Source organism: Dryobates pubescens, chromosome 11 (genome assembly GCF_014839835.1).
Source record: "Dryobates pubescens isolate bDryPub1 chromosome 11, bDryPub1.pri, whole genome shotgun sequence".
Taxonomy (NCBI): Eukaryota; Metazoa; Chordata; class Aves; order Piciformes; family Picidae; genus Dryobates; species Dryobates pubescens.
In genome coordinates, this window is record NC_071622.1 from 12,963,461 (window position 1) to 12,975,572 (window position 12,112).

Genomic DNA, 12,112 nt, shown 5'->3' on the forward strand with positions numbered 1-12,112 from the left:
CTGCTTGCTTTCTGAACCAATACCATAATGCAACTCCTGGAGAAAGCAGGCTCACAGCTGCTGCAGGAGGATGCAATTGCACATCACCCTACCATGATAACAGGCAGAGACACTCTGTGTACCTCATCCACTGCCCAAAGGATAACCCAACAGATAACCATTGAACAAACATTTACAGATAAGATGGAATGGATCCAGAGGAGGGCCATGAGGATGATCAGAGAGCTGGAGAACCTCCCCTATGGGGACAGGCTGAGAGAGTTGGGGTAGTTCAGTCTGGAGAACAGAAGGCTCCAGGGAGGCCTTAGAGCAGCCTTCCAATAGCCAAAGGGGGCCTACAAGAAAGCTGGTGAGGGACTTCTAGTGATAGGACAAGAATGAATGAATTTAAGCTGGAAGAGAGGAGATTTAGACTGGGCATTAGAAGGAAATTCTTTATAGAAAGGGTGATGAGACACTGGAACAGGCTGCCCAGGGAGGTCATGGATGCCCCCTCCATGGAGGTGTTTAAGCCAGACTGGATGAGGCTTGAGGCCTTGAGTAACATGGTATAGTGAGAGATGTCCCTGCCCAAGGCAGGGAGCTGGAATTAGATGATCTTTAAGTTCCCTTCCAACCAAAACCATTCTGTGAATCTATGATGTATCATCTCTCAGTGCTTGAGAAAAAATAAATGCACATTAATCTCACAAGCACAGGACTGAGAAAGCTGACATGCAGGGAATACACAACTATGCATTAAGCCTCATCTTCCCTCCCTCTTGTAGAATCAAGCAGTGTTTGTACAACTTGACTTAAAAGCCAATCTCCAAGAGACTGCCAAAGAAATGCTTCAGAGAAAGGAATTTGCCAAAAATGGTTATTTTCTTGCTGCTATTTGAACATTTCATACCATTACAGGCCCCAGTAAGAAATCAGACAAACAATGCTAACAAATTACTGCAATAATGCCCTTGGCCTCACATCTCATAAAGCCTTGAGACAGTGAAGGACAAGAATGCAGTTCATTTTATAACCCCATCTCCATGCAGCACAGCTTAGTTTTCCAGGCATCTTCCAACTTCCTTTTCTGAAACCAGGGAGAAACCTACCTTCCCAGAGACTCTGAAAAGATGATGGTAACAGCCTAACTCTTTCAAATCTCTGCTTTAGGATCTTTTGTCTTTAAAGGACGATATTCTTACCTACCTTCACATTTTGAATCTCATGAGGCAGGATTTCCCTGTCTTACATATTAGTTAATTTACAGTAAACTGCTGAAGAGCCATTTCTCACTTTCACCAGTCAAATGGACTTGCTGTAGGAGTCCACATACAGGTCAGATGGTATGAAATTAGAGAGCACACAATAGGTAGGTTCAAAATTGTTTAAGCCCACAATGGCAATGACTTATGAGTGGGTATAATCCAGTTTACAAAGGCACTGAACATATGTATGTGACTTAAACATTCTGCACTTTGGCATCTGAGAAATAAAAAGTTCACAGGAACAACACCTGAGGTGCAGACGCCACCTAACTTTTATAAAGGCCTGACAAAACCAAATGCTCTCAGCATCAGCTTCTCTTTGAAAAGCAAAGGTGCATTACCTGCTTTAGTTTCATGTAAAATGTTTCTGTGAAGGTTTTTCTGCTGAAGTACCAGAAGCGTTCGTTGGCAGGATACACGCGCACCAGGGTCTCCAGCAGGAACCGGACTGGCTCCACCACCTCAGTGACCACCATATCCACTGCCACAGTCATGAACACACGCTTATCTAAACACAGCAACAAGCCACACACAGCTGCATCAGTCAAAGCTCAAATGTCTCAAAACAATAGATGATACAAGTGAACTGTTGTTCAAATTGAAAAGCCTTTCTGTATCATAGAATCACAGAATGATTTGGGTTGGAAGGGACCTTGAAGATCATCTAGTTCCAACTTCCCAGCCATGGGCAGGGCCACCTCCTGCCAGACCAGGTTTTCCCTGCCCATGGCAGGGGGTTGGAACTAGATACCTTTAAGGCCCAACTCAAACCATTCTACAATTCTCTGATGACTCCTGGAACATAATAGTGCATGTACTCACACATGCACCATGATTCCCAGGAGAAAATACATAAACCAAATCCACATCAGGTGAAACGATTTTACAAATGAGATTAAATTACCTTTAGGGGTTTCTTCATTAAGTACTACAAACATGGGTGCATTAGGATTCCACATCCCAGTAATTACATAAGCTTTCCCATCAGAACTCTTTCCCATGGATTCCTAAAAATGTAAGCATACAGGATTCTATTAGAGTCATGGTTTGAGACCAAAGATACTGAGCAGGGAGAGGGCAAGAAGTTTTAGCAACTTCAGAGTAAGATTATGTTCGCTTTGGAAAACACAATCCAAATAAAGAACCTGAAATAATGGATTGAGAAATGTTGTAGGGCAACTGGAGATGCAGAAGCAACATTAGAAGAGGAGAAACATACAAGAAATGGAAGATAAGTTAGTTTATCAATTATTTTTTTAAATGCTCATTATGCTTATGTCTGCCTCTCCACTTTCTGAGCAACTGAGATGGTTATGAGAGGGGGAGTTACAAGAAACTCTGTAAAATTGAACTAGCACCCATGGTACAGACAGAAATGATCCAGAAAAAAATAAAGCAAAACAAACCCAAAACAACAGAGTAAGATCTAAACAACTCCAACCCAAAGGTCAACCCCTTTTTTTCCAATCCATAATTACACCTCCGCCAGATTTTTCCCAGAGTGGCTCAGGCATGGACCACAGTAACTTGAGATTTAAAAGGGCCTTTTTTAGGATAATATGCAAATAAAGTCAAAACAGCCACACATGATAAAATCCATACTAATATCAATTGCTTTTTTATGGTTAAAATAATCTTAGGCTATACAACTGTTACTTCAACAAGTATTTCTTATAGACCTGCTAGGAATAACCAGAGTACAAGACCTGTACGTATGAGCTACGTCTAGCATCAGGCAAATATCTGCTCCCTGAGGTATTCTGGGACAGGCCCATAGCAAAGCCTCCCTATAGACAAAAGGTAATTCATATTCCTACTCAACAATCTAAATCTGCAGTTAAATGCACTTGGAATGCAAATGTAAACAGAATTATAGGTGGACTAAGCTCAGGAATTCAAGTATACAGCCCATACAGCAAAAAGATGTTGCATGGATTTATAGAAGCCAATTTATTACACTATAATTTATTCATTTTTCTAATCAAATGATGAAAATGGAAAATCAAAACTCATGTGTCAGCAAATAAAACCAGTAAAAATGAGCTCATAAATATAAACAGGGAAATAACAGTCTGACAAGAGAAATAATAAGTAAATAAAAACTAATAGTAAGTTAAATACTGGTAACTAGAATCACCAACTTGAGTAAGGAAATGCAAAAGGTGATTAACTGTACAGCCATGTCTGATTGGTTTAACTCAAGCACTTCTTGAGTTAAAAAAATGTTCCAATATGTACCCACAGTGTGAAAGTAAATTGCTATTGTCACAGAAAGGATCAGATTATTTTATGGTTCTCATAGAAGCAACCCCCTGAAACAAAGGCTGTAGAAGACAAGTGAAAACTCCAAACTCTGAGCAAGAATTTAAACTAAAACTAAGCAAATAAAGCAGAGTTTTCAGTGCCACTTTGCCAATGCTCAAATATAAAACCACTTATTTGCTCTAAATGAGTAAGTGACAAGCTTAACACAACACAGAACATGTAACAACCAGTTGTCAGCTGGCCCTGCTTCACCAAGGGAACAGAAAACAGATGCCACAGGTTCTGACACAAATTGAAATGTTCTGTCCTTTGTATGTAACAAGTTTCATGTTTGGAGACACAAACCCCAGGATTTAAGCAACAAAACCCAACCAGATGAGAGGCTTGTTTGCTGTGGTTTGGGTTTTTTCCTAAATCACTTCTATCTTCCTATACAGGTTATTGGAGTTAAGTATTACCATGTCTAGTAAATGCATGTCACTGTTCTTCACATTTCTTCCAGGGCTTAGAAGCATCCCAAAGCATCTGTGAAGTTAATTTGAAGGGGAAAAAAAAAAAAAGAAGAAAAGAAAGAAAATTAAAAAAAGAAAAAAAATCTATTAGCTTTTCAAAATACAAAATTATTTTCTTGAGCATAATGGCACAGCCACCCACGGCTTCTAATTTAAAGAAAACCTTTCTTCCCAGCTTTTTTTGTTAGTGTTATGGCAACACTCAGGAAAGATCACAATGTATATTATAGAAATGACAATGAAATTCTTTTCCAGAATGCAGATGACAGAAATTTATGTCTGACCTGTGAACAAGCAATTATTTTTAAAAGAACAACTCTGAATATTGAGTTTAAAGATATCAACAATTTCTGTACCTTGGTGATGAGATTTACTCTCCCCAGATCATACAATCATATGAAAAGCTACAAATGCACCCATTCTATCACCCATAGTGACCCTGATGTAAACCAGGAAAGGCCTTTAAAAGCCAACTTTTTAAAACTGAACTTCTGTATTACGCAGAACCTTGATTTTCTGAATTCCCACCCAATCATCTAACAAGAAAATGTTCTCAAGATCTGCAACAGTACAATAATAATATTTAGTTCTTTGAACATTCAGACTTTTGAACTTTCTAAATATTGAAGGCACAAATCCAAGTCTGAGGTTTCTGCAAATCACCTCTATCTTTCTCTCCTTTGAATATACTCTATTATGAATACAAAAATTCACAGATTCATAGAATGGTTTGGGTGGGAAGGGACCTTAAAGATCATCTAGTTCCAACCACTCCTGCCATGGGCAGGGACACCAGGATGTTCAAGGTCTCATCCAACATGGTCTTGAACACCTCCAATAAGGGCCATCCAGAGTCTCCCCAGGCAACCTGTTCCGGGCTCTCATCATCCTCTCCATAAAGAACTTCTTCTAGTCTAAATCTCCTCTCCTCACGCTTAAAACCTTTCACTCTTGTCCTAGTACTACAAGCCCTTGCAAAAGTAAATGCAAATGCAAAATGTAAACCCAAATTAAGCAGAGACCTTTAAACAAGGAAGCAAAAAATAACGTGAAAGCAATTGTATCATGAAATGCTATGGAAAGTTGGGATTGTATTTCAGATGGATTTGCTCTGAGAACTTCTCTTCTGTACAGTTCAATTCTCTAATCATCAACCATTCCACTTTTATCACTGAATGATATCAACTGGAAGCGATCTCCACAAGCAGTCTGATCCAAACGTCTACCCAGAAGAAGACCAACTTGACACAGGCTGCTCAGGGCTTTGTCAAGTTCTATGCATCTCTGAGTACAGAGAATGAATAATCTCTTTTGGCAGCCTGCTCCAATCATTAATTCCCTCTGTATTAGAAACAACTGGCTTCAACTCAGGAATTCCCAGAGAAGTAAACTCACAGAATCAGAGAACGGTTTGGGTTAGAAGGGATCTTAAAGATCATCTAGTTCCAACTCCCCTGCCATGAGCAGGGACATCTCCTACTACACCAGGCTGCTCAAGGCCCCATCCAACCTGGCTTGGAACACTTCCAGGCTTGGAGCCTCCACAGCTTCCTTGGGCAACCAGTTCCAGTGCCTCATCACCTTTGAAGCTGTGTCCACTGACTCTAATCCTACCTTTCCACACCTACAAGAAAAGTCTGGCTCTGTACCCTTCCACTAGATATCGGAGTGCACCGGGGGAAGCTCTCCCATTCCCACCATCTCCAAGTCTGAACAAAACCACTTCTGCCATCTGGGCAACACATTTGGCCAAACAAAAATTTAGGGTTTTCAGCAAACAAATTTTAAGGAGATTATTTGAAGATAGAATAATTTCACAGTTCTCCAGCAAGCACACTGTATCATGAACTGCACTATAATAGCAAGCATCATTTCAATAATGTTATTAACTGTGAAAGTCTTAAGACAAGCAATTACTACACCAGCTAGTAAGTTTGCACCTTTTCCATTTAAATATATGATTTTCATTTTCCACCTCATTAAACCTAAACAGTAATTTATATCCACAATTGGTTTTTTCCTTCTCCATTCTCTTTCACTACTCAAATCAAAGTGGTAAATAAAACAGAAGACAACAATTTTGATTTATCTAGAAAGCACAGTGCAGTGTCATGTCAAGCCACCGCAGCAGGTAGGATGTTAGGACTTGTATTTGACCACACAAGCAAGCTTCTCTGTGAGACTAGGCAGAACACTACAGTAGACTGCCTACTTTCTCTTCCTGGGGTAGCAAAAGCTCTGAGGGGGCTATAATTTACAGGAATAGGGGGGTCACTAGCTTCTTGGTACAGCTGCTAAAGAAAACTATAAGGCTAAGATTCAGAGGCAGGCAAAATATTTATGCTTTTCAAAGGCTCACAGATCCCAGCTCTTGCTGTGCCATATCTCTGATGTACACAAGTTCTGATGTCTGCCAGCCAAAAATTTTGGGTATTGCACTTCCAAAAGAGTGGGAGTCAGGAACACAGGTAACCCCTTGCCTCTCACAGAAGCAGTTACTAGTAGGGACTGGCAGTACTCTGCTACTAAAAGTGTGTCAGGGCTTCTGTTCCCACTGAGTTGGAATAAATGAGTTCAAATGAATTCAGGACCCTCACTTGCAGAGGAGGTGAATTTTATACAAACACCTCTCAACACATTCAGCCTCCAATTTGAGGAAGCTGAACCACACACCCATGATTCAAAACGACCTGCACAGACTGTGGACCTCAGTCTTGCCTTTCTGACATGTTGAGGTTTCTGCACTTAACAGCTGGCTACCAAGAAGCTATGTGCAGGTGCACTACTATGTCTAAATTCAGTTAGTTTCTACAGGTGCAAAAAAAAGAAGTGAAACTACTCTTCACTAATACATCCTTGGAGTTTATATCAATGCAAATGCTACCCACAGACAAGGCTGATGGCATTAACATGCTAACATGATCTTTAACAGTGTCCAGTACTATTAAGCAACCAACCATATTCTTGCTCATCAATTCTAAAGTCCCCAATCTTTAACTCAAGCTATACCTACATTACTTGGTATTAACTCTCTTGTATGATGGTAGGATATTTAATCACTGTACTGAGACCAAATCCTCTCACTTCTCAGAACAAAAGGCTACTTCACTCTGCAGAACAACTTTTTATTGCCTTCAATCATCAACCAGAATTTTCTTCTGGAATCCTGTTAACTGAGATTTGACACCCCACATTGTGGGACTAACTCTGTGTAGTGCCACCCAGGACTCAAACCTAGGAGACAGGAATGAACATAATTTCTTTACCTGCTTGGACCTAGATAAAAGCAGGCAAAACCCAAGTCAAACAGGCCATAAAGGCAGGAAGGGACAAAGCAACTCAACTGAGTAACCTACTCCCCATCAACCAAACCCAGTCAGATCTGAACACCAGGAGGTGGTGAGTTTCTCCCAGTGATACCAGGTTTACTTTTCTGGAATCATGAAGAAAGATCCTTGAACTCTTGAGACGAGAGACCAACTTTCTTCAGCAATGACATATGTTCACATGATAATTTCCACTTAGAAAGACTTCTGAAGACACATTAAATTACTTCTTAGAAGCTCACTGTCTGATATAACCTGAACTGATCTTTTATACAGGTTTTGAATTTCAGTATCATGCAGGGTAACTACATGGAATATCTAACAAGCCTGTGTACAGCATGTCAGTTAATAATTTTTGATAAGCAAAGCTTGTGGTGATAAAATAACATCTGAATTGAACACCCTAAACAACAAAAATAGAAGCTCATTTCTAAGGCAGGTAGCTTTACTTGGGCTGGGCAGAGGGACAAGCCCCAAAGGCTATTTTAAAGTTTCATCATTTGTTAAATGAATTCTAAAGCCAAAAGCATATGAGTTAAAAATACACTGCAAATAGGATTATTTTTTTAAGCCAATGAGCAGCAAAAGCACAATTCTATCACACAAAGGAATGATGATAAAAACTTCTGCTGTATCTTCCTTCTCTAAAATATTAGTTTCATTTCTGAAGTAAGAGCTTGAAAGCAAATCAACAGATCAAGCTGAGGGTCTGTGAGGATTGTGGGGGTTTCTGCTCGATTCTCTTGCTATCCAGAATTCCCTTTTCACTAAAATTGAATCCTCCCATTGCCACTCTTTTGCTAAGATTGCCATCTGGTGGCTTTCCTGTTTTCAATTAATACAACACCACCACTACTGCAGCAGCAAGAGTCCGCAGTTAATGAATACATGAACTAATGGTTATTCTTCACATGCACAGGCCACTTCTTGTGCAAATGCTTTGTTCAAAAGGTCAGATGAGACAGACTAAAAGAGATTCCCATCATGTAATTCCCAGGAAATACAACATGAGTCATCAACCATTCCTGAGCTCTTTGCCATCACTTGAAGAGAAACATTAGGATCATGTTCTAACAAAACTACAATGAATGTCATTCATCTTGAAGACTCCACCAAAAGCTTGCTGCTTCTAACCAGCAGGCTGAGTCCAAACCCAGTGCTCCAGCACAGGATTAAACAGATTAGTATGCTCCAAGGCTTAACACATAGTTCACATAACCTAACTAGGTAACTGTTCCTAAACAATGAGATGCTGGTAATGCAGGATTACAATAAATCCATTTTTTGCACTACTTAAAACAACAGAAAGCAAAACAAAAGCATCTGACTGTCATAAGCATCTTAACATCACATTCAAAAGACAAAAAAACAAGAGTACTTCAGTCTTAAAGGCTGTATTTTGTGTTTTCACCTGAAAAATCACACAAATGCTTCAAAAAGAACTTAAAATTGTAGTACTGCACACGTAGAAATTAATTATATTGCATAGTTATTTCCTGTGTCACTGTTGTGGCTTTTTTCTGCTCCGTAACATGCAGGGCAAGAAAAGTGCACTACTGTCCTCTCTTATTTTTGTAAGCATCTTACCTTTCAATGGCCAACTCTTTGTTTGAGAGCTGCTGAACTGTAATCACCACCTTCTTCTCTATTCCCTGTTTCAGTTTGAAATACAATTTATCTCTATCTTTTGGCACAGGGCTGAAAGAATAAAGAAATAAGTTTCTTAAGCACAGGTACAGAACATGAACTGTTAAATACAGAGAAGAGAGCAGCAGCCCATTTAAACTGTTAATGGCTCAGCTCCTCTGAGAGATCTTCTCTTCCTTTATTCACAAGTTAGTAAACCAGCACTGAAGAAAACCAGACTGTAGGCTCACACTTAGTGTGCTGCCTGTCTGGGGAATTTATCAGACAAAGATGTGCAGAATTGCATGGAGTATTTAGGAGGTTAAAATAACAGAAAATGCACTATATACTGGCTACAGTGACAAATAAATAGGTCATTTTCAGAGAATTAACTCTTACTATCAACTCTCTCTCATTCAAAAAAAAATCTTGAATTTCCTGTCAGGCAAAGAATACTTTGCTCCCCTGCCCTCTGTAATTCTTAGTTTATATTTTTTAAATCATCAATAAATTTAGAATTCCTTAGCTTATTTAAGAAAGGAGAGACTACTAGACTGTATTTACTCAAAAAAATTGGTTTATCAGACTTTCTACTATCTTTTCCATTTACACAGCCCTACCTTGAGCATACCTTTCAGAAGTCATGTATGTAAAATAAACTAACTTGAGAAAAGCACTGCGATTTTTAATCTTTTTACAGAAAGTATACAAAGAACAAAATGGTGAAAGCAAAGCACAGCTTCCTTGGATAACAAGTCTCCTTATGAAAAGAGACCAAATCAGTTTTACTGCAAGACAACAGCTGTGCATTCTGCAAGTAGCCAGATGCTTCTTTCATAGAATGGCTTAGGTTGGAAGGGACCTTAGAGATCAGCTACTCCAACCTCCTTGGTTGCTCAAGGCCTTATCCAACTTGGCCTTGAACACCTCCAGCTGTTCTTTCAAAGAATTTCTACTTTCCATTTGGGTTACCTAAAGTTTCCTTTTCCATCATCTTCTTTGACTTCTAAGGAAACACTGAAAGTGTACACATCACTATCTGGAGTAGGAAGAACAAAATCCTTAACATGCTCGGATGCCTGTTTGGAAGATCGCTTGAATGCCGTTGAGAAGCTGTATAAAATTCGGCTGACCTGCAGAGAAGCAGAAGAATTCATGGGTTTATCCAAAACAGAACATTGTGTAATGGTACTGCCACATATCTCCTACCAAGACAGGCTACAAGAACCAGGGCTGTTCAGCCTGGAGAAGAGAAGGCTCCAGGGAGATCTCAAAGCTGTATTTCAGTATTTGAAGGGGACCCACAGGAAGGCTGGGGAAAGACTCATTAGAAGGGCTTGTAGTGATAGGATGAGGAGCAATAATTTGAAACTGGAGCAGGGGAGATTTAGGTCAGACATTAGGAGGAAGTTCTTTACAATGAAATAGAATACTGGAGCAGGTTGCCAGGGATGTGGTTGGAGGTGTCCTTGCTGGCTGCTGGGGGGTTGGACAAGGGTCCCCTCCAAACTGATGCAATCTGTGAATGTGGGTTTGAAGGTCATCAAATTACTGTCACTTGCCTCTCATACTGAACACAAAGCATGCCTGACCTGAGACAAAACATTCCAGTTGGTGTTTAATCACCAAGCAAAGGCAGTACCAACATGTGCTGTTCCCATTCAGGTCACGTTCTCTGCTCATGTAATGCCCACCAAGTTATTCTATATGACAAGACGAGGAATGCAGCTCATTAGCAAACTGGAATAATGCATTTTTCAGGTTGTGCATTTAACAACTTGCAGCCTGCTTTTGCAGATCACAACCCCCAAGATTTCCTCTTTTTCAGCCTCAGTTTTTCCACCCTAGGAAACTCTTTTCTCCCAAAGTACCACATAATTCTTCCTAAAATATCTAGGGCAGAGCACCGCAGAATTATTTTCTGTAGTTCACGAGGCCTACGCTGCAACTTTAATCTGAAACCTACCTAACGAGGCCTGAAAAAACAGAAGATTTGTCTTGAACTTGGGCTTTCTACATCTTCCCATTACAGTGTGTTTTGGAATTCTTTTGGAATACTGAAAGTTAAATTCTATTAGTATTCCCATATGCACCTTCTCTGAAACTCATTATATGCACATTCACAGATTTTTTTCAAGGCACTATATATCATTTCTACTTCTGCAGTAACTGCTTGAAACACTGCTTGTAGCCTTTTTACTAGTCCTTGTACAACATCTAATACTTACTGCCTCTTTAATCTCACAGGAGAACACATGGATCTGGAACTCTTCTGTCCCACAGCTGCTTTCAGTAAATGCAAAACAGTCACTCTCTGAAGTCCCATTTTGCCCACGCACACAAAACAACACCTTGTAGATTGGGAAAGAGGCTATCTCTGTATTGGTTGATTGATTGATTATTCTGTCAAGGAAAGGAAGAGGGATGATCAAAGAAAGAGGTCAGTAAATCAAGCAGGTCTACCAAAAAAGATATTCTGCAATCAAATAAATATCTAATCTCTCATTACTACTAAATTCAAGTACAGGAGATGGGCAGTGGGAGCAGGAATATCAGGCTCTCCAAATGTAAGATGCAAATGTTTCTGGTTGTAGCATTAGCTTAATACTCCATGATACAGACAAATACAGTGGCTCTATACCATGCAGTAGCAATGGCCAGCATTGACCTGAAATCATTCATGACAAACCAAGAGCAGAAACATAGGAACCCACAGCAAAAAATGTAGCTTACATAGAAAGAACAAAGAAATTCAACATTCTAAAAGAATTTAAATCTCTGTTTAAGAAACCATTAAGAAACTATCATTTCCTCAGAATCTACAGGACTATTTAGCCTAGCAGATGTTTGCTGCTGCCATGTTCAGCTGATTGTTAATCACAGATCTAACAGTGCATACACAATTTTAAACTCCTCAAACTCAGAACAACTTTAAAGATAACAGGGATGGTGGTCTCAGAATGGACTAAGAGACAGTGAGTTTTAAAGACTAATAAAGCTACACAGTTCTCTTCTGTCTTTGTGATACTTGTGCCTAGAGGTGAATAAATACCTGGTTACAGGGAATAGAATCCCAGGTTTATACCAGTAACACTAAAGGAATAATCTTCTGAAGTGGGGAAATGCCTAGAGAGGA

At 39.6% G+C, this 12,112-nt stretch overlaps 1 protein-coding gene across 3 annotated transcripts in view; it reads right to left on the reverse strand.

The window, feature by feature from the left end:
- The window catches only part of RABGAP1L (RAB GTPase activating protein 1 like), a 277,604-nt gene that overhangs the window by 242,623 nt on the left and 22,869 nt on the right, over nt 1-12,112 (reverse strand). For all 3 annotated transcript variants that reach the window (XM_054165303.1, XM_054165304.1, XM_054165305.1), the window contains exons 5-10: nt 11,205-11,379; nt 9,949-10,109; nt 8,938-9,048; nt 3,971-4,037; nt 2,152-2,254; nt 1,589-1,755 (exon numbers count right to left, since the gene is read on the reverse strand). In XM_054165303.1, coding sequence (XP_054021278.1) covers nt 1,589-1,755; nt 2,152-2,254; nt 3,971-4,037; nt 8,938-9,048; nt 9,949-10,109; nt 11,205-11,379 — 784 coding nt within the window. The remainder of the gene's footprint in view (nt 1-1,588; nt 1,756-2,151; nt 2,255-3,970; nt 4,038-8,937; nt 9,049-9,948; nt 10,110-11,204; nt 11,380-12,112) is intronic.